Source organism: Pelodiscus sinensis, chromosome 14, assembly GCF_049634645.1.
Source record: "Pelodiscus sinensis isolate JC-2024 chromosome 14, ASM4963464v1, whole genome shotgun sequence".
Taxonomy (NCBI): domain Eukaryota; kingdom Metazoa; phylum Chordata; order Testudines; family Trionychidae; genus Pelodiscus; species Pelodiscus sinensis.
The window spans coordinates 26,928,256-26,954,767 of NC_134724.1; the positions used below are offsets into that span (position 1 = coordinate 26,928,256).

The 26,512-nt window shown below is 41.0% G+C and overlaps 1 protein-coding gene across 2 annotated transcripts in view; it reads left to right on the forward strand.

Annotated features, from left to right (window-relative positions):
• The window catches only part of UNC13C (unc-13 homolog C), a 437,647-nt gene that overhangs the window by 243,937 nt on the left and 167,198 nt on the right, over positions 1–26,512 (forward strand). For both annotated transcript variants that reach the window (XM_075897272.1, XM_075897271.1), the window contains one exon: positions 20,065–20,150. In XM_075897272.1, coding sequence (XP_075753387.1) covers positions 20,065–20,150 — 86 coding nt within the window. The remainder of the gene's footprint in view (positions 1–20,064; positions 20,151–26,512) is intronic.

A 26,512-nucleotide genomic window follows, 5' to 3' on the forward strand; every position in this document is an offset into this window, starting at 1 on the left:
GCCCTTGATTCACAGTGAGATTCCCTGGGGCTTCAGTGGGAGTCCTTGCAGTTTACAGCCTCTAATGTGATTTAAGAGAAATATGCTCTCTAAGCAAGTGCAAGCCAGAAGAAAAACATGTTCAATATTTAAATTGTAAATATTATTTCTCTGTTAGGTTCCAGACTAATTTAATACTTGTTTAACTAACTTACAAGGAGTTAGAGTATTCTCCCAGGTCTGTACAGCTAAAGCTATGCATAATATCTCATAGCAGTAGCTCCCAGTAAAGGGAAATGGATGTTTTAATGTAAAAGTGTAATAGACCCAAACAAAAACTCTAGATTAAAATGTACCTGAGTTTTTAGAAATCAAGATCTTATATCCAGATTTTGAATCTGTGGCCTATGTCTAATTAAGAGCTTTGTACTGAATTTGTAATTTACAATATATATTTGAGAAACTTTATCTAAGAATTCTGTCCCACTGTACAAAAGTATCAAAGGACCCACTTCTTGTAGAACTTTTACAATAAATCTTTGAGACTGGGTTAGTTACTAAGAAGTAACACCTGTTTTCTGATCTCTGCATGGAGAACCTGATACAAAGTGTTCTTCTCATTCTGACTCTGCTATAGTGGATGAAGAATATCTGATTAATTCTTTATAATACTAGTTCTAATTGAGAACTAGGATCCCTGTTTTTAAAAAACACTTGTTGATAGGAATTTTTGCCTATGCCACACAAAATATACAGATGAGATAGAGCCTAGAGGTCATGTCATTTAAACAGAAAGGTCAAGCAGCATCCTTTTTTTAAAACCCTTTTGAAATTTCGGATCTGGTTTATTATTTCAATTAGGAAGATAGTTATTAATAGTTAATGCCTTTTAATATGATATTCCTGCATTTACTTAAGTTCTGGCTTTTATGCTAATATCTCTTGTGATTATTTAGTTTGGGTTCAGTTTTAATTGTCTAGATTTATGTATTTATATCTACCCTTTTATTAGTGTTAAACTATAAAAACAGTGATGCTTTTTCCCCCTTTGGTTGTGGATTCTGCTTTCTTCAAAATAATGCAGCATACAAAGTGGCTGCATTTTAAAAATTCACAATTTACTATAATAAGAAGGATCCAGGGAGTTGAACTGTAGACCTGAGACATTTAAACATTCAAAATAGATGTTAATTTGGTGATAGTGAAACCTAATTTATTCTTCTCTCTATTAAGAAGTTCCACCACATAGCTTGGTATGAGTTAGGAACTAAAGGCTGTCATGCAGTCAAGGAAGATGATTTTGACAGCTGTGTTTTGGATGAACAGAAATTTTATAGTATTTCTGTGAAAGTGACAGAGAAATTGGCAAAATGATGGCCCAGGAGACAGAAATAATTGTAGCAAGAAGAAACAAAATGAATCATATAGCACTGTCATGGTTTGCTTGGCTCCCTGAGAAAAGTGAAAATTCATGACTACTACATGGAACACTAAAATGTCTATAAGTAATATAATATACAGTATGTTATGTGGTCAAATTGTCCCTGTGGAAAAATTAATTGCTGTCTAGGGGTCAAATTCTCTAGTCCTTACTTGAAGAAAACTTTGCTTCTATAAAGACTGCAGTAGTTGATCCTGGGTCGTTGTCTTTCATTAGTGGTATTTGTTTATGCAGAATAGAAACCATTAAAAATCAGAGCATATTAACAGTTTTCACGGTTATCTTGTATTCTCAATATATGGGAAATGGGTGGTGGGGAATTGTGGGGGCTTTTCTTCAGCTTACTGCTCTGTGTTAAATAATGTTAACTTTTGACAGGTGATTGCTGAAGTAACAACCAGAAAGTAAGTGGTTTTCAATAAGGAACCAAGTATGAGTTTTAATAAGGAAACTTGGAAATAATTTGGAAGAAATTATTTTAGTGCAGAAGCACTAAATACAGTCACAAAGCTAAAGTAGATTTGTGTATATAAAGGCTGCAAATACATATTCCACAAAATGTTTGGGTATAGGGATCACAGAGAACAATGTCCCCACAGTTATAGAAAACCCAAACTCCAGAATAATTTCAATTTAGGAATTAAAAAAAAATCAATAAGGTGCAAGGCCATAGAGCACAAACTTCACAATGCAGGCCAGGATGGCACACCCAGAACAAACAGTGACACCTAGACAGTTAGTTGATGGGGGACTTACAAAGACAAATAATAATGAACTGGGTAATGACCATTCACTACTGAACTTTGCAATGTTGAGGAAGATGGAGCCAACAGAGCCCATTTAAGCAACTCTGACAATTCTTAATATTCTGCATGCAGTAGACGTGTATCATTGTTTGTGTTTTCATTTGTGTGCCACCTTGGTTGATAGCAGAAAGTTGCATAAACACCAAATACTTCAGCTTCTTTTGTTATTTTTTTTAACTGAAAATGCATTAAGGTTAAATAAAGAATTGTGCTCCCTGTAACATTTAATATCAAATATAAGATATGCCAGAGCTATGTATAATGACAATTGAAAGTTGTATTTATAGTTGTCAAATACTAATTTGGGCATAACACAGTGCCACAGAGAACTGTAATAAAGCAAGCCTGCATTTATTAAAATGCTGTGTTTGGTGCCTACTAAAGGTTGAACCTCTCTAATCTGGACTTCCTTAACTGGTAACACCCCTCATCTGGCATCATTGGGGACCCTGTGGGAACACTCACAGGGACAGACCGGCAGGCTGGAGCCAGTAGTTCACCCAGACTAGGGGAATGGGAGAATGGAGTCTTCAGAGGCTGAGGGCAGTGGAGCCTCTAGCTACCACAGGGGTTGAGGGGAGCAGCGAAGCCCCCAGCTGCTGCCACAGGGAGAGCTGCAGAGCCACCGGAACAGCAGAGCTGCCAGAGGAAAAGGGGAGCAGGGGACAGCAGGTAGAAATGAGGGCAGTGGAGAAGCCAGGGAAAGTGGAGGCTCTGGCATCAGTGGAGCCCTAGGCAGTGGGAGGAAAGGGGAGTCCTAGGTGGCATTGACCTCCCCTGGTCTGGCAGGCGCCGGACCAGGGAGGTTTAACACGTAGCAGTTTTTCAGTGGGTGCACATGACAGAATTAGGAAATAAAGAGGACAGTTTAAAATATGACATGGACGTCATATTTCTGAAAGCAAAATAATCTGTAATGATTATACAGTGTTGAACAGTGAAAGGAGGATTAAAAAAATCAATGCTCCTCTGCTGTGCAGATACATGTTGCTGCATATCTTGTAAAATCATGGTGTGTGTGTTTTTTTTTACACAAGTACATAACTCAGTGTATAAACTACTGCCACTGAATATGTATTTCTTAAAGCGAATCTATTAGATTATGAAACACCAAATGAGATTTTTCTCCTGTAAAATATGTTCAAGCAGTTTGTTTGTGACCTATATACTCTCGGTCAAATAGAAAGGCTAAAACACCAGCTGGTGTTTCCCATTCCTGCTTACTTCCCATTTTACTCTAAATATTGAATTATTTAGCATGTGTATTAGTACAAACTAGATCCCAGGTCCTGCAGTGGATAGGACACAGAATTAGGATTTAGGAGACCTGCCTTCTGTTCCAAGCTTCTCCACAGATTTGCTATGGGACTTTGAGCAAGGGCTTTCCATTCTCTTCCTCTGCTTGCTTTCCATGGCACTGTCTTCCCTATTCAGACTGTAAATTCAGTGACTGAATCTTACTAAGTATTTACAGTGAGCCCCTAATCTCACCCCTAGGCTATACTATTCTACAGCACAAAAATGGATAATTTGTTGTTGTTGTTGTTGTTGCATACAAGTGACCTTTGACCTTTCAAGAGTCACACTGGAGTTAATTGGACAGCTCATGTATAAAATTACTCAAGTATTAAACATTGGCAGTATTGCGGCCTACTTTGCTAAATACCCAAGTTTTGCCAAAAGGAACGCAGTCTCGTATTAGTTGCATTGTAGGTCTGCTTATGTTAATAAAATCTTCATCACAGAATTTGCAATCCCAGCAGGGCTGCCGATGAGGAGGGGAGAAGGGCCCAGAATTGTAAAGGGCCTAGAGCTCTCGTCCCTTTAGAATCTCCCCTGGAGAACCATGCTGTGCACTCCAGTGCCCCATGCCAATATGCTCTGGACCATTCTGAGGGCAGGAGGAGGGCTGGCTGCTCCATCTCCATCCTTCCACTCAAGGCCACCCCCCTTCTGGGAGTGGGGAGTCAGGTCCCTCCCACATTACCCACAGACCCAGCAATCTTATTGGCTCCCCTGAATCGCAGTGAGACATTTAGGTAATGGAGGTGCAGTGAGACAGCTTTTTTCTAACAGTTTTTTTTTCTTCTCTCCTTCTTCAAATATTTAATGAATGTACTTAAATGAAAAATCAGGCTGCTAGAGAGCACTGTTTTTAAATCAGTCTGTACTACCCTCTTTAGCAACTGTATTTTTTTCAGCAGGTCCAACTTGGTTAGTACTTGCAATAGGCATTTTTGTGGAAATGGCTGTCAGTAGGTAAACGCAGTAATGTAGATCAGCTTCTTCAAAATCAAGTATTCAGCAAAGGGTTAAAACAACAAAATCCTTTCATGTGGATGTTTTATTGAAGCTTCTATTTTCTTTAAGGCTTAGACTGGCCTTTATAACTGGTACCCTGGCTTTGTGGTCTGTTTCTCTATGAACACTGACTTTCTGTCCGTAGTCTTCTCTAAACTTTAGCAAGTGTGTTGTTTTAAAACCACACTGGCCCCTTTATTCTCAGAGTCCCGACGCTGGGGTCCCCTTCCCTGGTCCATCTATCTGGTGAACATCCCAGTGAGTGGAGGTAGATTATCCAAGAGAACAGTCATTGTCTCAGAGGTGTGAGTATATGGCTCCTGAAATCATTATGCTCCTTTCCTGGGGGCACGCAAGTAACTGCTGCAGGAATTAAATCTGATGCTATAGGGCAGATTACACAAATAATCAGAGTAAGACATAATAATCATAAAAATAATACCAATATCTTCCCTGATCTTTGCATAGGTACTCTTGGCAGCAAAATTAAATGGGACATTTTATTAAAGATGATCATTTCCGGTTGTTTTTGCTTGCTCTAATTCCACAGTTTCTACAGTTTTATGATAATGTAAATGCAGTCTCAGTGTCACTACAATCACTGCTGGACATGATATTGGATTTGAAGCAGAGCCCATCAGCCTGCTTGCCTTCCTACCAACACTTTACATAGTAGTATCACCGATATGGGTTGGATCCACTGAATCAACACCTCATGTTGACCAAGCTGCTATGTCCAGTAATAATTGGTTGATCTACTTACCAGATGTTTTCAGCACCTGATGGGTCTTGTCCACTCTAAAATTTCCTGTCAGTGCTACCCTTGGTTTGATTCCTCTAGTGCTAGCAAAGATATAGATAAGATTCCTGGGCTTACATTTTTGAGTACCATGGCTGCAATCCTGGTTCCATTGAAGTCAGTGGGAGTTTTGCAATTGACTTAAAGAAGGCCCGAATTTCACTCTGTCTGGTAGACCGGCACTGACCAGGGTTAGATGACATGATACAAAAATTGGCTGTCTGAAGCTCTGTCAGTACCATTGAGTCCCATGTTTTCTACCACAAATGAAGCTGACCAAGTGGTAGGATGAGTGGGAAATGTTTGGCCAAAAAGCCTGTTTGTAAACTTTCCATGTGGAAAGTATAGACAGGGAGACTCTGACACCCAACATTAAACATAGACAGGCAAGAGACTTAAGGCTGTAATTAAGCTCTTATTTAGTCTCTGAGAGGTAGACGTATTAGTCTGTCTGTATAAAAAGAAAGAGGAGTCTAGTGGCAGCTTAGGGCATGTCTACACTAGGAAATTATTTTGAAATAACTCCCAAAATAACTATTTTGAAATAGTGTATCCACACTACAGGGAAGCCTCTAAATCAGTTCAAGGTAGGTTCCAGTCCCCTCCAGCCACCAGCTGAACTCTCAGGCTATTTGGGGAAGGGAGTACAAACACTCCTTGTTGGAAACCCTGCTGTCTCTGGCAAGGCTGACATTCCCCTTATCTGCTTCTCCGATTGTCTCCATATCTGTTATACTCTCCATCTCGCCCCAGTTTCCTCTCCCATTCTCCACATCTTCCCCCAGCAGGCAATTCTTTTTAAAAGGACACGTGGCAGCCTAAAGTGAAATCAGCTGGCCGTAACTGATTTATAGCAGCCCTGACTCCACTGCTCCCACTCTGCCCATCATAACTCTGGGTCATCTGCTCCTAGCTGCCCTGAAATAACCCTCTCCTAATTAGCCAGGTTTTTTTTTCTGATTTTTAAAGCTGCCTCTCTTCTCTTCTAATCTAGCCCTCTGGCCAGATCCTGTCATACTGCAAACTAATCAGTATTCTTACTCTAATGTACTCTGCACAAGGTTTCTACTTTTCAGCAATGTCAGAAAGTTGGTATTTGTTAAAAATATTTTTGTTTGCTGTAATACAGTTGGAAATATGTTGTCTTAACTGGAAATTCTTGCAGGGAGTGGACAAGAGCCTCATGTACAATCCATCATGTATGTTGTAGAAATAGTGGACACTTAATAACAATTCAGGAGATGTAATTTCTTAAAGATACTGAAGTGTTTCCAAATGTAGACAAAAAGTAGACACAAAACAAATTACAAAGAACCATATCAAAGTTTGTCTTTCAAGGGCAAATACATAATAATAGTAATACTAGCTCTTATTTGGTCATCAGTACATCTCAAAGCACTTTATAAATAAACTAAGCATCATTATTCCCATTTTATTGATGGGAAAACAGAGATATGATGTGTTTTGCACAAAAAATGGGCCATGAATCTCCAATGTGCAACTATGATTTCCATTTCGTTTCTTAAAAGGAGTATGTATCTAAATCCAGTATTACTCAATAGGAAATGTGTCATTGTAATGTGGGTGACTGTTATAGTTTAATACCCAGCTTTTATATTTATAGTAAATATTCAGGTTAAATATGCAAAAGTTTTCATTGCTTCTGAAAGCAGGAGAGATGAAAGAACAGTGTCTGATTTTCTGATACTGAAAGCAATGAATTCCTCATGTTTTGTCCTTTTAGTTTTAAACTATGTAATGTTATGTTTCAAGTCTAGTGAAAAAAGTCAAAAGATCATCTGGCTAACCATGCAAGTGAACACATGATTATGTGAAATGATTCCCTTTTAACACAGTAGATATTCTCCCAAATGTGTGCTGTGCATTATTTCAGTTGTATATGTGACAAAAACAAGCCTTTACTGGTTTTTGCTCTTTATCCATCTAGTGACAATAAAGCCAGCTGTCTCTTAGGCCTTGAATAAGCTGCATAGGTTTAAATTAAATAATTTTAAATAAATCTAATCAAACCATGCAAACTCTTAAATGGCAACTAAAATAAGAATGTCCATGTATCTTAAAACAGTTCCTAGTTACATTAAATTAAATTGAAATTAATCTGGTTTAAAGCAAATTAAAAGTGCTAATACAAGCTTTTGAACCAGTTAAACTAAACCTATTTAAAATCATACCTACAGTGAAATTGATGTAACTTTTTCAGTAAGGGTATGTCTACACTGCAATGCTATTTTGGGATATTGGATACATTTTTCTCATCTGAAAATAACATTCCATGGAAATGAATGCAGCCTGAAAGAATAGTTCTAAGACATAGGAACTACTCCATTCATTTCAGTAGATGTTCCTCAGCCCTCCCGCTGTGAAATGCATCAAGCACATCCATTCTCATCTCCTTACCCCAATATCAGCACAAGGATCTTGGTGTATGTTCTGAGCATGCCTGTTCCAAGCTTCCAACCAAAGAGTCATGGACTCACAGTTCATGTAAAGTAGAGAGAAAGTCTCAGACCTCAGAAAGGCAAGTTCCCCACAACCCAGCTCACATGCATGGGACATGGATGGGGGATTAGATCGCCCCCCCCCCCCCCACATTTAGGGGCTCCAGGTCCCTTGATCCTAGGCCAGGGAGATACTCAGACCCCAGCAAGAGAAGCAGCCCCTCCAGATCCTGGCACACACATGGGAGGAGAATGTTGGGCTGACAGTCCCTGTGACTCAACCACAACTCCCTTCTTCCCTCTGTCCCACCTCTCTCCTCCCACTTCACTTCGCCCCACCTCCTTCTATCGTCTGAGACCCAGTATTTTTCTTACCACCCATCCCCACTCCCCATAATTGCTCTTTTTCTTGCGCATCCCTCTGCCCATTATCACCCACTCTTCCACCACAATCACTTCCCCTCCCAGTGAGCATTTGCATATATGATCTTTATTTTCTTTCCAAAAATGTCTTTGCCTTCTGATTATTCTGCTGCATTCAGATTCTATTTCACTACCATCAATAAAACTTTGCCAGAGGCAGATTATAGCAGGATGTCTCCTTTGTTACTCTTGCTATTTCAGATTTTACCTAGTATTGGGATTTAATTCACAGAGCCTTGTTGTTCTTCAGGATCAATAGCCCTTTGAGCTATTCAGACCCTGAGAGTCATAGCTAGCTTCCAAACCCCTTAGAATGATGCTCTCTGCACATGTGCAGTGTAATCTGTTTGGCATGTGCCAAATTGGAGAACCGAACTCTGGCTAATATGCCAAAGAGCTAATAACATAGTAAAGAGTTCCCCCCCAAAAGGCTAGTGGGTGAGGTGCATTCTGGTTCAGTCTCTGTGTGCAGAAAAATGTTGCCAGAACTTTAAGAAAAGCTGTTTTGGTGGTGGCTGTATCTCAGAAACCCCTTTGGCAGATGATCCCACATTTGACTTGGTGACTTCAGCTCTCACTCCCATAAGGCACACCAAATTTCATGGAACTCCTATAGATACTGATTTTAAGACTCCCTTTCCATTTGCCAGTCAGGCACAAGCATGCAAATTAGACATCTCTGTTTATGATAAAGCGTCATGATTCTATTTTCCTGTCTCTGAAGTATAGCAGCTACAATTAGACTCCTTATAGGTTTTTATTTCACTCATTTTTGCATTTTTTTTGAGTAATCAGTCCTTAAAACATTTCACACTGATTATTTCTCCCATTGATGCAATACCAGAGATGTAACAAGCATCGAGCTGGCCTCGACATCTGTGCACATTTCAAATAAGATTTAATTTTCATGTACCTTTTGGCAATGCCAGTTGTCTGTACTTGGCCTTCAGCTCGTTGCCAGAATTGATTGTTTCATCCTATTTACCCCCTTTGGGCCATTACTCTAGTTTATACCATAGGTCATTCTCATTAAATGCAGCTGTATTAGTAGGATCATAATCCTGGATGCTATTTGGTGTAGAATTTTTTATGTCTAATACAAACTCTAAGGTCTCTAAGATGCCACAGCACAGCTCGTTGTTTTTAAAGTTACAGATTAACATGGGTACCCCTCTGAGACAAAAATTTTGAATTTTGGATGCTGAATGAGACCAGCGTCGTCATCATAGTTTCACACAATGTTGTGCATATCCCTCAAAAATTCAGAGGGCCTGATCCTGCTGCCACAAAATCAGGATTGGGTTCCAAATGCCCCCTCCTCCCCTGTATAGCTATCACTCTGTTTCATGGCATTACCAGAGAGAATTAATGTGTTTGTTTATAAGAGATGATCCAAGATGGCAGGTGCAGGACAGACCAGTATGAAAGAGACTGCCAGCTTATTTGAAAAATTGAAGGACAGCCTTGCTTCAAGCCACTGAATGAACCAGAATAATGAGATCAGATTGATGAACATGGCATATTTTTATAGGGTTTGCAATCATGGGAGTTGCTTGTGGCTTAAGCTGATTTTGCTGAGGGATTTCATCTAAGTCTTTGTATATTGGAACCTGGGGTAGCATTTGTCACCCCATTAAGTGCAGTAGGTGCTTTCAGTTTCCTGGTTTTCTTGATTAATTTGCTTCATAGAGTTGTATTCCCTCCAATTTGTTATTTGTTCCTTTACTCTTTTTCACTCTTCATTAGACTAGACTACATTTTCTTTTTGAGTAATTCTTTATTATCTTTCTTGTGCCTCATTTTGTGCTTGTTCTTCAACCTTTGAGCTTTATGCGAGGAAAAATGATAAATTACAGTTCACCCAGACAGAGAAAAGGAGGAAAAAAGAGAGAGGCTGCATAGAAGTGGAAACAAAATAGAGCTTTAAGCAAAGCTGTTACCAAGGTCTCGTCTAGACTAAGCTGAAGTTTTGAAAGGGGATATGCAAATTCCTCGGGAATTTGCATATCTTCTTCCAATCTCACTTTTGAAAGTGAAAGTAGTCGGGATGCGGTTTTTTTCGGCAACCCTCTCCCCTTTTTTTTAAAGTCTCCTCCCCCCCCCCCCCCGACCATGGGAGCAGATGGACAGAACTGGAGTGGGCTAAGGCAGGATAAAGGATACCCTGAAGGTAGGGAGGTGGGGTGGGAGTGAATGTCCTATCCACTAAGCCACAGAGAGCCATATGGAGATGATGGGGGTTGTCTCTGGCTATCCACACAAGCCCACCAGCTGCCTATAGAGGCTCCACCTATCTCAGAATTCCTTAATTTTCTCTGCATTTCCTTCTATTGTGTGGAAGCCACCTTAGATAAGATTCCCAGGATCAGCAGCAAGCCGCAAATTCCCTGTGAGCATGGCATAGTTAAAGACTTGTTGTCAGATAACCTGGAAGTCCAAGGGACCTTGGATCTGGTGCCAAAACACAGGGCTGATTAGGGATATCCCTGGCATCCAGTATATCCAAATAATTCTTTCCAATCGAGGTTTTCCTCCTCCTGGCCCATTATGTAATCCATGTAGAGAAAAATCCCAAGCAGTTCTGGTTCAAAGTGATTCAGACTCATGCCTTTGTGATGGAGAATTCAATGAGATTCAGGAGGAATATTAGTATGACCATTTCCTTTTTCTAATGTGTGTATATAACAAAACAGCTGCATAAAATTAAGCAATAAAAGTCCACGGAGTGTCTATAATTGTATATACACTCTATCTATCTATCTATCTATCTATCTATCTATCTATCTATCTATCTATCTATCTATCTATCTATCTATCTATGTTAGAGAGTTTGTACATCTGCTTGTCCATGATTTTGTAAGTCCGTTTTTTCAAGAATTCCTCCTATACTGTAAGAGCTAGGACGGCCAAATCTGTTTTATGCGGCTTCCTCTTGTCCTAACTTAAAGCAAGGTCAGACTTCGGTTTTGCCAGAAAGAAAGGACGTGCCTGGAATTGTATTGTCTTCCATTACACCGAAAGGGAGGGACCTGAGAGCAGAGAAAGCTATGCTCCACAATGATCACTTAAGGCAGTGAACACAAAGGACACTTGTACTACAGAGTAATCACAGGGTGGGTGTTTTACTAGGAAGAGAATGGCCAGCTAAGGCCAGAGCTCTCCATATTGCCAGCCACTGACCACGGTAAGTGGTCCGCCTCCCCTAAACTCCTGTCAGCCCTGGTGTTGGCCCCCTGCTCCGCAACCAACTCCTAGGAACTGCTAATGCTGGGGCCAGGCCACCATAGTCCTGGTGTGCCATGCATTCCCAGCATGCCCTCACCCCCGCAGACGACTGCCAGGGCCAGGGCAGAACCAACTCAGACCTCCCAGCTGTCTGCCCTGTGCCCCCTGGCCTGAGCTCCCCTTGGCCCTGAATCCTACATCCTCTCTGCCCAGAATCTCCCACATGTCCCAAACCCCTAACCTGAGCCCACCACCCTCTGCCTTTACTTGTGTATCCTCATTCCCTGCCCTGAGCCTCCCATACTTCCAAACTCCTGTCCTGAGCCTCCTATTCCTCTCAGCTTCCTGCCCTGACTCCTGCATTCCTACTCCCTCACCCTAAGCCCCCTCCATATCCAACCCCCTCCCCTGACCCCTTCATTCCCCACTACCTGTCCTGAATCTCCCAACCACCACCCTGACTTCTACATTCCCCACATCACCAGCCCCCTGCCCTGAAGGACCAGAACAATGCTTGATAAGTCATCTTCTATGAACATACAAGAAAAATGTGTCCTTATTATACAGTATTTTTAATCTTGGAAAGCATCAGGAACAGTGGAGCACTAGTATACTTTAAGATAAGGATCACATTGATATATTCTGCTTAGCCTGGGTATCTCCATCAGAAATGCAGCCTACGTGCATTCGTACCGGTACAACAGAGATTTTTCTCTACCAGAGGGTAGTGATACTTCTAAACAGTGACTCATTCATGTCTAGACCTGTACAGAGATTCCATTATAAACCTGAAACTTTAGCCAAATTGGATGAAAGGTATGCAGGTTTCTTAGTGAACCTTTGGAAGAGTTTCTTCAATCCAGCCTAAGTGATCCTGGTGTAGTTTGGTACCTAAGCCAGGCAAAAATGTACCTGAAGGAATTTCACTTTTGAGTTGTTGGGGTCTTTAAACTCAGATGGAAGAAAACAAACAAAAATCTTCCCACACAAACAGATTTTACTATCTCTTTAAATGCAAACCATCCATTACAAGTACCACAAAGCCTATGAACACAAGAGGCTGGAACTCCCAACAAATATCCGTTTATCTAGTAGTTGAGTTCTCCCTGTATTTTAATTAAGTTACAAGAATTGATGGATTACTAGAGCCCTCCTATAAGCTCCCAGGAAGATGAATATGCAAAATAAGTAAATAAAATCAAAATTTAAAAAAAGTAAACACGATTCGTCAACACTGAAACATTTGCTTAGAGAATGTTAAATTATTTCATTTTGAAAATGTCAAAAATTTCATTATAATGTTAAAACATTAATAAGGCAGAAACCTTTAATTCTGACTTTAAAATATAGCCTATTTAATATAGAACAATATATAAATAATGTATATTGAAATTAAAAGTAGAATGTAAATCAAATGAAATTATATACACAATAAAAGGTTTTGCATTAGCACAATGAAACATGTCAATTTAATCAGAATTAAATAAGAATGAATCATTTAGACTTTTCAATTCAAAATTTTGTTGAAATTAATATGATTCTACTAAATGTTTAATTTTTGATGAAACTGCTTTTCCAGGAGAAAACTGTTCTTTCAAAACAAAAAGTTTGACCAACTCTATTAGGCACCCAGCTGTACTTAATAGGAATTTGGGCACCTATCTGACTTCTGTGCATTTGAAAAATCTCCTTCTTTTCATTTGAATATAGCTCTTAAAAGTGAAAGCAGATTTGCAGTGTAAGGATAAAAATAAATGAGTTAATTTTCCAACATGATGACTGAATTTTATGTGAGCTATTCAAAGAGTAGAATGTTTGATGCAGCTTTGTTCTCTGATGAGTCACAACAGGTCAAAATAATTTAGCATGGTAATGTCTTCACTTGTTTTCTGTTACATGGAGTATATGCAATAGATTTGTCAGGATATTTATATTGATGGTTTTGTAATTTATACCTGAGTTATGTTTCACCATTAAAGAATACTTCAACACAGCTTATGAAAGCTTCCTGTGAAATATACAGTTTATGAACAAATAAGTGATCACAGATATTACTGTGCACAACTAGAGTGAATGAATTAAAAGAGCCAGAATTCCTGAGACCAGGGAAATATTTGTTTACTATTTACTCAGCAGAGAAGTAATATCAGACAACTATTGAATCATGCACTCCATGCACTCAACTTACGTTTTGTGGTAAATTACCTTAGTACTACAAAGAACATGGATCCAGATGTTAAATAACAAATAGGTACACAATGGTATTTTTTATAACAATGAAGTCTAGCACTAAAGAAGAATGTAATTTGTCTTGTTTCTTAATATATTAGGACTTGGCTGAACTCAGTAAGAGGTTTTGCATTGCCTCCAGCAGGAGTATGATTAGGTCTGTGGATTACATTTTCAAAAGCACTTGCTGATATTGGATACCTTTATTCTGGGGAATCCAAATTCAGTTTCGGAATGGAAGTCAGTGGAGCCTGTGGATACTCAGACCCTCTGGAAATTATGCCTGTACAGGCATCAAAACATGGAGATACTCAGATCCAATGACTGTGTTTGAAAAATTTGCCCCACAGATGTTACTTCATTTACTACTGATGTTATGCTGCCATTGATCCATGTACTTCTCATTATGCTCGATGAGAATCCTTGGTAATAGTTCATGGCCTCATGGTTGCTCATTTCAAGTATGTCACACATGACAGAGGAAGTTAAATTTCCTCTTTAGCATTAGTCAAATGACACTAAGGGTACGTCTAAACTATGTTGTTTTTGAAAGAGGATATGCAAATTCTGCGGGAATTTGCATATCTTCTGATCTCACTTTCGAAGGCGAATCTTTCGAAAGTGAAAGTAGTCTGGTTGCAGTTTTGGGGGGAAAAAACCCTTTTTGAAAAAAAAAACGTAATCCTCATTTTTTAAAGAAGAGTGGGTTTTTTTGAAAAAGGGTTTTTTCTGAAAAAAACACATCCAGACTACTTTCACTTTTGAAAGATCTGCTTTCAAAAGTAAGATTGGAAGGAGATATGCAAATTCCCGCAGAATTTGCATATCCTCTTTCAAAAATAGAATGTAGTCTAGACATAGCCTAATTTTGCCATATTGAACGGTCTGTTTCCATGCTACACCCTTGTTTTGATTGATTCAATAATTTCCACCTTGCCGTTTGTACAGGCTCAACATTCAGAAATACTTTCTCAACCTAGATACATTTTTATCTAGGGGAAAAAGGGTCCTTGCATTAGCTTTCTCTGAGTCTCAAACACTTTATTTTTTTCAATTTCTATTTTAAAGGATCTTGTTTAAATGAAAAGTTTTAAAAGGTTTGGTAGGCAATTATCCCAACATTGCTCGACAAATATTTCTACAAATCAGCTGACATTGTCAGATTGGTTATAGAAATTCTGAAGAATGGCTATTCTCTGTAAAATATATTTTTCCTAATGCTGCTTTTTTCTTATCATCATTTCAGCACATTTCGTGAACTTTTAGATACTCTACCCCAAATCCCATTGAAGTCAGTAGGAATTTACATTTAAATCTTAGCAGCTTCACTCATATTATATCTCACATGAAAGACATGATGCAATATAAAGCTCACTGATTTCAATGGGATTATCTCTACTTACATTTATATCATATTTTTTATTTTACAATGGTTCCATTGAAGCCAGTATAGTGCAAACTGTGGTACCAATGTTCTTAAATCGGCAAAACTACAGCAGAATGGAATAGCACTTTTATATCTCATAAAAATATGGAGCTAGGTTCAATGCTGCAGATTCCTGGGCTGTAAATTACACTGTCCTGCCACCCGTGAGAGCAGTGAGTCATGCTACGTGTGCCCTCTCCCACATGGAGAAATGTGCTTGACATCCATTGGTATCCAGTGGTATCCATGAGATTCATTGAGTACATTCAGAACATCTCCCAAACTGTCTGGTCCTGCTCTTTCCCACACAAAATCCCTGTCCACTTGGGCCATTTTATCAGACAGCTCCAGATCCTGCAGCACAGGAAAGGTTATGGCATGTTTCAACTGATCTTTGTTCACCCCCATAACAACTTTCAACCTTGGGGCCCACATTTCCACCCACATGAACTGGCAGAATCTAAAGGGCTAGTCTGGCCTACTGAATACTGCTGAACTATGGTGATATTGCATGGTTAAAAAAATATTAGCTCAAATTATAATCATAGGTGCAGAGTCTTAGCATATATGTAGCCATAGCAACAAAGAGAATGAGTACCAGTCACCATCTTTGTCAGGGACTTCAAGCCTTTGTAATGTAAATAGGAATAATTAATACTTATATTCCTATTGTGTTAAACTACAGGAAGATTGTGCCATTATAACACATCTATCAGTTGCTAATTTTTTCTTCTTTCTCTTTATAATATTTCACTGGTTGTAATTTGCAAATTAGTTTTTGCCAACATGTATCCTACTTGTTGTGCCAGCCATATGGCCACTATTTTTCATAGTACCTAGAGGAAAATCTTGTGATATCTCAGATACCTCTGTGTGGTACATACTGCTAATGCTGAATTTTGTAATGGAAGTTATTGTATTGTACATGTACAACTCTGTTTGTGGCTCCTCCCTTCTCTGGGTTTGCCATCCACAAAACTTCTTCCTCCCAGAGAGTAACTTTAGGCTACTTGCTTTTGTAGCCCCATATGCACCTCTCTTTTTCCAGTGAATAACTACAGACAACTCCACTGCAGCCTTTCTTTCTGCAGCCAACTTTCTGTCTTTGTAGCCCAGATTTTCCTCCTCAGCTGGGCTCCAGTATTCAGTCAGAGGATGATTCAAAACTCCTGATTCCCCTTAGCTGTAGCCTGTCTGGCTTCCTCCTTACCCCACATTAAGCCCTTCAGGCAAGCGTGGGCTGAACTCTGCATCATACATTGCAATTATATTTATCCAACCTACTTATCTATATGTTGACTTGGAAGGATTAGCTTTTTATCAGTTAATGTGAGTAAGGATAATTTTTACCGTACACACTCAAACCAATGGAAGAATACTGCCATTGATAACCAAAATTTACAGAAAAGTGAAGAAAGGAATATGTTCCTTGAAAAATTTGGCTTGTGATTCTGATGATTTGCATTTTAATGACTATAAAGCTTTACATTTTTGAATCTGTGTCCACTGTCATTAAATAATTATCCTTGTCCCCTACACTGTCTGACTCCCCCATAATGTCCAATGGCTGTGAAAATTTAAATCAATAGCAAAATTCAAAGAATTCTTAAAAATAAACATCATTGATATCCTTTGGCATTATTTAACAAAATGAATTCTGACAGGTCTATGTAAAAGTAAACAAAGAAAAATTGCTTACAAAGTTTTTAACTTCCTTTGCAATAATTGGTGGAAAAGAGGGTAGAAAGCTGATTGACTGTTGCATTCCATTTAAGAAAATATAAGTAACACAGAAGTTGCCTACCAATCACATTCTTAAATAATTTCTCTATAAACTAAGAATATTTGAAAAATATAGTCAAATCATACGCAATGTACAATAATATCTCCATTTAATATCTCCATTTAATATCTCCATTTAAATGAGTTAGTTTTTACCCATTATAATTTATATGTGCATATAAGCACATTTAGCAGCAGTAGATAATTTTTACTTATTTCTCAGAGATGGTCTTATGTAATAAATCTTGTTAATTTTTCTGGGTAATGAGTTTTTCAGCATAAGTTATTAATAAATGTTCGGAATCGTACATTAATAAACAGGATAAAGAATTTTGAGACTACACAGCAAATTGGTGGACTACACAAGGTTATTTTCTTGTGGCAAAACAATCTATTGAATGACAGCATAAAGCAAAGCCATAAATCAGCTCATTATTTGCTATAACAAATAAGTGAAAACATTTTGTTTACATAGGCTAATCACCATGGTATATTTCTTTTTTTATCTCTCTGAGAATGGTGGGGTTGCAAATAATGTGTGTTCAGGATAGTGAATGAATCATAGAATACTAGAACTGGAAAGGACCTGGAGGGGTCATTGAGTCCCCTCCCCTGCCCTCATAACAGGACCCAGTACCATCTAGACGAGGGGTGGGCAATAATTTTTGACTGGGGGCCACTTGAGAAATTTTTGAAGTGGCCCCGGGCCACCCCAGAAGGAGTGGGGCCTTAGGTAGAGGGGTGGAGCTTAGACACTCCGTGCTTCTCCACCCACAAACCGTTTGACCCGGACGCATCTGCAGGCCGCATCAATTCTCTTGGCAGGCCATATCCAGCCTGCGGAGGCCCTTTTGTTTACCCTGGTCTAGACCATCCCTGTTAGATGTCTGCCTAGCCTGCTCTTAAATATCTCTAGAGATGGAGATTCCACAATATCCCTAGGCAATTTATTCCAGTGTATAACCACCCTGACAGTTAGGAAGCTTTTCCTAATATCTAGCCTAAACCTCCCTTGCTGCAGTTTGAGCCCATTGCTTCTTGTCCTATCCTCAGAGGCCAAGGAGAACAATTTTTCTCCCTCCTCCTTGTGACGCCTTTTTAGATATCTGAAAACCACTATCATGTCCCCTCTCAGTCTTCTCCTTCACAAACTAAACAAGCCCAATTCTTTCAGTCTTCCTTCATAGGTCATGTTCTCTAGCCCATTAATCATTCTTGTTGCTATTCTCTGGACCTTCTCCAATTTCTCCACATCTTTCTTGAAATGTAGTACCCAGAAATGGACAGAATACTCCAATTGTGGCCTGATCAGTGCAGAGTAGGGCAGAAGTATGACTTCTCGTGTCTTGCTCACAACACTCCTGTTAATCCATCCCAGAATCATATTTGCTCTTTTTGCAACAGCTTCATGCTGTTGACTTATACTTAGCTTGTGGTCCATTCTGACCAATAGATCCCGTTCTACAGTACTCCTTCCTAGACAATCACTTCCCATTCTGTATGTGTGAAATGGATTGTTCCTTCCTAAGTGGAGTACTTTGCATTTGTCCTTATTAAACTTCATCCTATTTACATCAGACCATTTCTCTAGTTTGTCCAGAACATTTTGAATTATGACCCTATCCTCCAAAGCAGTTGCAACCCCTCCCAGCTTGGTATCATCTGCATACTTAATAAGCATACTTTCTATGCCAATATCTAAATTTTTGATGAAGATATTGAACAGAACCGGTCCCAATACAGACCCCTGTGGAATCCCACTTGTTATGCCCTTCCAGCATGATTGTGAACCATTAATAATGACTCTGAGAATGGTTATTCAGTCAGTTATGCACCCACCTTATAGTAGCCCCATCTAAGTTGTATTTTCCTAGTTTATTGATAAGAAGGTCATGCGAGACCGTATCAAATCCCTTACTAAAGTCTAGGTATACCACATCCACATGTACCCTTATCCACAAGACTGTTATCCTATCAAAGAAAGCTATCAGATTGGTATGACATGATTTGTTCTTTACAAATCAATGCTGGCTGTTACCTATCACCTATTATCTTCGAGGTGTTTGTAGATGAATTCCTTAATTACTTGCTCCATTATCTTTCCTGGCACAGAAGTTAAACTGGTCTGTTGTTTCCTGGGTTGTTCTTATTTCCCTTTTTATAAATGGGCACTATATTTGCCCTTTTCCAGTCTTCTGGAATTTCTCCCATCTTCCATGATTTTTCAAAGATGACAGCAGTAAATGTTGAGAAATTCCCCTTGTTTACTTATGACCATCACTAATGTAGTGCGGTCCCTAACAAAGGGGATGAGATTTGGCATGTAATCATTTTTAGGGTCAAAAGTTGGCATATTCTGCAGAATCTTATATGTACCTAGATATGTCATTACATCCAGCATTAATAGATAGTCCCATTGACCAAGTTAAGTTTTTGTTCAGGACTTGCAATGCTCTAATTTTTGGGGCAAGGTTTTCCGTGGCTCCATTCCATTAACTCTTTTTCATATTGATGAGTTTCACATTCAGAACAAGAAATGGATATTTATGTGCACATGCGCTCCTTATTTTTTTTAATCTGGTGAGAAACATAAAGTATCTGTCATTAAAAGGTCAGATTTTGCCAGCTGCTACTGGACAATTGTAATTGAGATCACATGGTTTTTACTTAATTGTTTTGTATGAAATGTAGACAACTGTTGACTTCTTAATGTACAAATAGATGGTTTTTCAAAGAGCACATTAAACATGAGATGAATAGTAAAAGCTCTAATAGTTCAATGTTTTCACTTGTCTTACTGCTCTTTACTTCTTTCTTTTAAGTCTTCAGATTGTCAGTAATGCTGCAATAGTGTGGGCGAAGGGCCCATCCCCTCCCTGGTATAACTCATTGTAAATCTATGGATTTAACTCAAGGATAGTCCCAACTTCGTGTTTATAAATGTGCACTGTTATATAATTGGTACAGCACATACTTCATTATCGAATTAGGGCACTAACATTATTACAATTATACTGATGATAGAGCTTATCTGAAGGCTCATCTTTCTACATGTTTAAAATAATTGTACAGAACAGAAAATATAGTGCAGTGCATACTTTCAGAATGATTTTATACAAAAAATCTGCATTTCTGCTGTACAGATGTTAATATAATTTCTAGCAGGTGAACTGATGTTATGTGATTGCTTTCAGGTTCCCTCAAGAGCTGAACATGGGAAAAGTCAGTGCTGAAATCATGTGGACTCTGTTTGCCCAGGACATGAAGTATGCTCTGGAAGGTAATTAGTGCAAATTATTCATTAGACTAGAGAACTCACCCAGATTGGTTTCCAACATAAATTACACCTGACATCAAATGTCTGGAAGTGTTAAGAGTTTTCACTTTCATAATATTTTTCCAGGTTTACTGAAATGGAGAACTCAGACAAATGGTTATAAAAGAGGGGGGTAATAGTCCCCAGGGGCCAGCCAGAAAGCACCCAGAAAAGTAAGCATGGAATTGTGAGTGGAAGAATGAGACTAAATATTAAGGGTGAAAGAGTATATGGAATGAAAAATGGAGTAATATGGAAAGACCATTACTAACTAACATCCTTAGCAAAAAGAATTGTAAAAGTTCAAAGATTTGTTATAAATGTTACTTAAAATGTTAACATACACATAGAGATGTAACCCAAATGTTTTTAAGGCATAACATTATGGAGAAAATGATTTTAAATAGCCAATACCTATTTTCTATTATTTAAAGATGTCATTATATCCATCTTCTATGTAAAACCAAACAAACTCAGTAAGAGAATCAAATATAATTTTCCCAGCATTCTTCAGGAAAGCACTTTGTTTAGGCTAAGAAAAAGTAAAAACACATAAATGTTTTTTCTATAACAGATATCCTCCAAAGACAAAGCATTGAAATCCATAAATCAATATTTGTAACAGAAGAATTAAATAAAAAAAGAAAAGGCTGAGAATTCAAATATATCTGCAGTCTGTTTAGGAGTAGAAAATCATTCAGATTTCCTAAGCTATGCATTAAAGTCCCTAATGTCTGCATATATGTTCCTTATACTTATTAGGATGCCACAAGAAACCTAGGAATAACAGAGGTGGTTTTCAGAGTTTCTAGTGTATTTATTTCATACTGTGTGCCAGACACTTGTTACCTCAACAAGCTGAATTCTATCGATTTCAGCCTCCATTAAAGTATGCGGGGATGGAAATGGTAGCTCCATTCAATCTACAGAAGAAAGGAAGGAAGAATTTGTCTCTACATAAAATACAAAGAGTTCAGTTCCAAAGTAACTTTGTAGGTAAATCCATACCAAATGTATGGTACTAAAAGTCTGACTGTCCAAACTATATTTAAAAGGAAATGTGTTTTTATACTGTACAATAAAATTTGGTGGCATGAACTCAGCATCTCCTCCCTGGTATAACTTATCTGTGCAACTTAGCCAAGCTGATAGTTAAGCACTGGAACCTACGGAAGTTGGGAAATCTCTTTCATTGGAGGTTTGTAAGAAGAGATTATTCAAATGCCTGTCAATAATGGCCTAAGCAGGAGGTTCTCAACATTTTTCTTTCCCAACCCTCTCCTAACACGGTATAAAAACTCTGCTGCCCAACTGTGCCTCAACAATTGTTTTTCCACATATTAAAGCCAGGGCCAGTGTTAAGGAGCATCATGTAGGAAGGCTGCATACCACAGGGGACCATAGCAAGCTAAGTTGCTCAGGATTTCTGCAAGTCTAATGCTGGCCCTCTTTGTTGGCCCCCTGAAATCTGTTCATGGACTCCTATTAGGCCCTGAACATATTGTAGACACTATTGGCACTAATCTAGACTATTTAGTCCTGTCTCCATGTATTGGAAGGATTAGATGTTTTATCGAGGTTCCTTGCAGTCCTACGATTCTAAGATTCTATGAACTTTCTCCCCAAATAACCAGTCACAGGGTTCAATTATAAATCAGTCAGTACTGTCTACCCTGTTAAACTCCTGGGCCAACCTGCTAAGAGCACTGAGAAGAAACCCCACATGCAGTGCAGCTCTCCTGATACAGATTCAGTACCCTTTCCTTCAAGTTATTTAGGATAATGGGATTTTTCAAGTAAAACAACCCTGTTCAGCAGTAATTAAAACTAACCATAATAAACCAGATCATGCAGTCTTTTTGCAGGCAAAAGTCTAATTTCTTCTTCGAGTGGTCCCCGTGGGTGCTCCACTCCAGGTGTCGGGTCCCGTCCCGGCGCCGCTGGTCGGAAAAACTTCTATAGCCGTAGCCGAGCCGGACCGCGCACGCGCGGACGCAGCGCGCGGCGTTCGCGCCTTTGTAACGGTCCGGCTCCCCCTTGTCAGTTCCTCTCAGCCGCCCGTGGTTGCTGGCGGAACGCCGTTTGTCTCCTCAGACAGGAGCCGTTACTACACGAAAAAAAAAAAAAAAAAGGAAACAAAAAGAAAGAGAAAGTTAGTTAGTTAATTGGTTAATAATAGTTAGTTAGGTAAAAAAAAAAAAAAAAAAAGAAGACAAAAAGACAAGAACGAGACATTATGCCTGGGTCACCGGGGTTTAAACGGTGCGCTCTCTGCAAGGAAGCCATGCCAGCATCTGACGGGCATGAAGCTTGTGTCAGATGCTTAGGAGAAGCGCATGTGCCACAAAAATGCACTCACTGCGCTAAATTGACTCCGCGGGCACGCAGAGATAGAGATATGCGCCTGAAACTGCTGTTGTGTGACAAAGCTTTACAGCCTCCGGAGCAGCAGGTCTCAAAGTCCTCTATAGGACAAAGGAAGAGATCAGATTCCCCTGAGGCGCTGGGATCAAAAAAGAAGAGAGTTTCTCCCACCCGCTCTCTCCCGCCTCCCTCGCTGTCCCGGGCTGGTCAGGGACACAAGCCGGGTGTCTCCGGGGCGGCAACGCAATCAGGCAGGTCGCATAAGCCGCAAGCAGCAAGCCGCTCGTTATCGGCACCGGCTCCGCGTCCCGCCGAGAGCACGGTCGCTGCGGAACGCTCGGCACCGCCACAGGGGCTGGAGCCGCGACAGTCTGCCCAGCCGCATCAAGCGGCACCGCAAACGGCTATTGGAGGCCATGACAAGCCGGCACCGTGCTCGGCACCGGATGCCGCATTGCCAGACGGCACCGGGGAGCGGAACGAACGGGGCCGACAGATCGCCCCCCACCGTGCCGAGTCGGCACCGGCAGATCATGCTGCTATCGCAGCTGCACCGAGTGACCATCTGCCTGCGGTGCCGGGCAAGATGCTAATGCCTGCCGACAATGCTGTCGAAATTATTCCTCCCCCTACCAGCTGTTCCTTATCAGTGCAAGGGGGAGAGGCTTCCCCTGCCTCAGCAGTCCCGACAAAGGCTGCTAGAAAGTCAGCACGAAGGCATTCAATTTCACCTTCACCTCAGCCTTCAGTTTCTCCTTCTCAGTCACTGAGGGCTAGTCATCCTCCGTTGTCTCATAGCCCAACAATGCCTTCTCCTCGCTGTAGGTCAAGATCTCGTTACTCTGACCATCGGGAACGATATCATTGCTACCGTCGGGAATCATCATACAGATCCCGCTCACCTAGCTACTCCCCGCCTAGATCTTATCATAGGCGGTATGACAGCAGATATTCCTCGCGAAGGTCTTCCCCTGACCATTTTGAATATAGAAGTCACCGGTCAGTTTCGGGATATGGGAGACCTCATTCTCACTCTCATCACTGCTGCTGCCATACTCCTCATGAGGCACGTCAATCATCTCCAATTCAACACTGGAAGAGGGCATCGCCTAATCACCAGAATCCTTCGCCTTCAGTTCAGCTATCTGAGCCCGAGGAAGGACAGATATCGGATACGGACGATCAATTACGATCTGTAACTCAAAAAGATATTTCGACATCTTCCCCAGACGATGCAGTGTTTGAAGGGGATCCATCTCCCCCGGACGACACTAAAGAATTTCAAGACCTTTTTAGGAGAGTAGCCCAGTCTCAAGAGGTTCAGATAGCAGACACTCCAACGAAGCAGTTTAAACTCTGGAGAAATTTGCACCCCAAACAACAATCTAAGGTTGCTCTTCCTATGGACGAGGCGATCCTCCAATCAGCAGCAGAGATTTGGAATACCCCGGCTTCGACTCCACCAACTTCGAAACCGGCGGAGAAGCGTTATTTTATAGCATCCAAAGACTCAGAATTTCTGTTTACTCACCCGCAACCAAACTCCTTGGTCGTCGACGCAGCTCTCCAAAGGGCTAAGAACCCACAATTGAAGAATGCGGGGGCTGATAAAGAGGCAAAGAAACTTGACATATTTGGCCGAAAGGTTTATACATCGGCCACCTTGCTTCTTCGCATAGCGAATTATACAGCTCTGTTGGCGAATCATAGCTTCGACAGTATAGCGAAACTTACAGACCTGTCCCAAAGATCATCGGAGGCGGACAGAGAGTTGTTACGATCAATCCTCAAGGAGGGCTATGCATGTTCCAAGGCCAATCTTCAGATAGCCATGGATATAGCAGATACAGCAGCTCGAGGAGTGGCAACAGCGGTGTCCATGAGGCGCTCTTCTTGGCTCGCCACGGCGGCAGTGCCCAAGGAGTTGCACTCCAAGGTAGAAGACCTCCCATTTGACAAGGTGAGATTGTTTGCAGAAAAGACAGATGAGGTGCTTCATACGGGAAAAGACTCAAGAACGACACTTCAGACGCTGGGGATGTACGCACTGCCATTCCGCCGCCGTCGTTATTTTCCATACCAAAGACGGTACGATTATCAGTCTCGGAGACAAACAAATCGTCCGTTCGACCAATCGCGACCTAGACAGTGCCCTCAACGAAGGCGTCCACCACCACCCAGGGTGACGGGCACGCCCGCCTCAAAACAGCAAGTTTGACTCCCTTGTCGGGGGCAAGCGCATCATACCAATCGTCATTACACAGACAAAACCCATTTTTCACCACCGCTTACGACCTTACTATCATCAATGGGTCGAAATAACATCGGACAAGTGGGTTCTGGAAGTCATAAGCAGCGGCTTCACCATTCCTTTCACTTCCATCCCTCCCACCACCCCACCCTCCCCGTCCCTTTTCAGGGACCCATCTCACGAGGATCTCCTGCGACAGGAAGTCCATCACCTCCTGGACATCGGAGCGATAGAGAGGGTCCCCGATCAGTTCAGGGGAAGAGGGTTCTATTCCAGATACTTTCTAACGGAAAAGAAAACGGGGGGCTGGAGACCCATTCTCGATCTAAGACGTCTGAATCGTTATCTTCGCAGACAGCGCTTCAAAATGGTGACACTGACTTCCATAATCCCATCCCTCGATGTCAACGATTGGTTCGCTGCCCTCGATTTACAAGATGCGTATTTTCACATCACAATACATCCCGCGCACAGGCGTTTTCTGCGATTTGTGATAGGTCACGATCATTTTCAGTATCGGGTTCTACCATTCGGTCTGGCTTCAGCACCCAGAGCCTTCTCAAAAACCCTGGCCGTAGTGGCAGCTCATCTGCGTCGGTTACAGGTGATAATATATCCATACCTGGACGACTGTTTAATAAAAGGTGCCACGCAGCGAGAGGCATCGCAGATGGTGGCGACGGTAGAACAAACGTTCGAGTCACTCGGCCTCCTCCTCAACAGAAAAAAATCAACACTTATTCCGACGCAATTCATAAAGTTTATAGGGATAAACCTCGATTCACGCACGGCAAGAGCTTACTTACCTCACGAAAGGTTTCAAGCGATCAAGGATCTCGTGACCATACTAACCAGCAACATGATGGTATCGGTACACAATTGCCTGCGTCTCCTGGGCCACATGGCAGCGGCCACTGCTGTAGTTCCTCATGCGCGCCTCCACCTGAGGGGTCTCCAACATTGGTTGTCCACAGTTTATGTCCCTGTGAGGCACGACATCCAAAAGGTAGTATGCCTACCTCCGCATGTCCAAAGATCCCTGCAGTGGTGGACAAAAAAGCAAAACCTTCTGCCAGGGGTTCCATTCCATCGACAACAACCATCGGTACAGATAACATCGGATGCCTCACTCATCGGCTGGGGGGCCCACATGGGCAGCGAACGAATTCAGGGCAAATGGTCTCCCAGCGAAAGGCGTCTGCACATAAATCTGTTGGAGCTTCGGGCAATCTTCTACGCATGTAAACATTTTCTTCCCCACAGCAGAGGTCTGACAGTGAGGATACTGACGGACAATATAGCTGCAATGTATTATGTCAACAGACAAGGAGGAGCACGGTCACGATCCCTATGCGCCGAAGCAGTGCGATGTTGGAACTGGTGCATACAGAACAACGTAACCATAGCAGCGTCGTACTTACCTGGCACCGCCAATGTAATTGCAGACTCTCTCAGCAGACAATTCCCCACGGATCACGAGTGGGAGATAAGGACAGATGTACTTTCTGTGGTATTTCAGAAATGGGGGATTCCACAGGTAGACCTATTCGCAACATACAACAACAAGAAATGTCGCCTGTATTGCTCGAGAGCAGGGCTCGGCAAGGACTCTCTCGGCGATGCGCTTCTGGTCACATGGAAGAAGGCACTTCTGTATGCTTTTCCCCCCACAGTGCTTATCTCCAGGACACTGGAGAAAATCAGCTTAGAA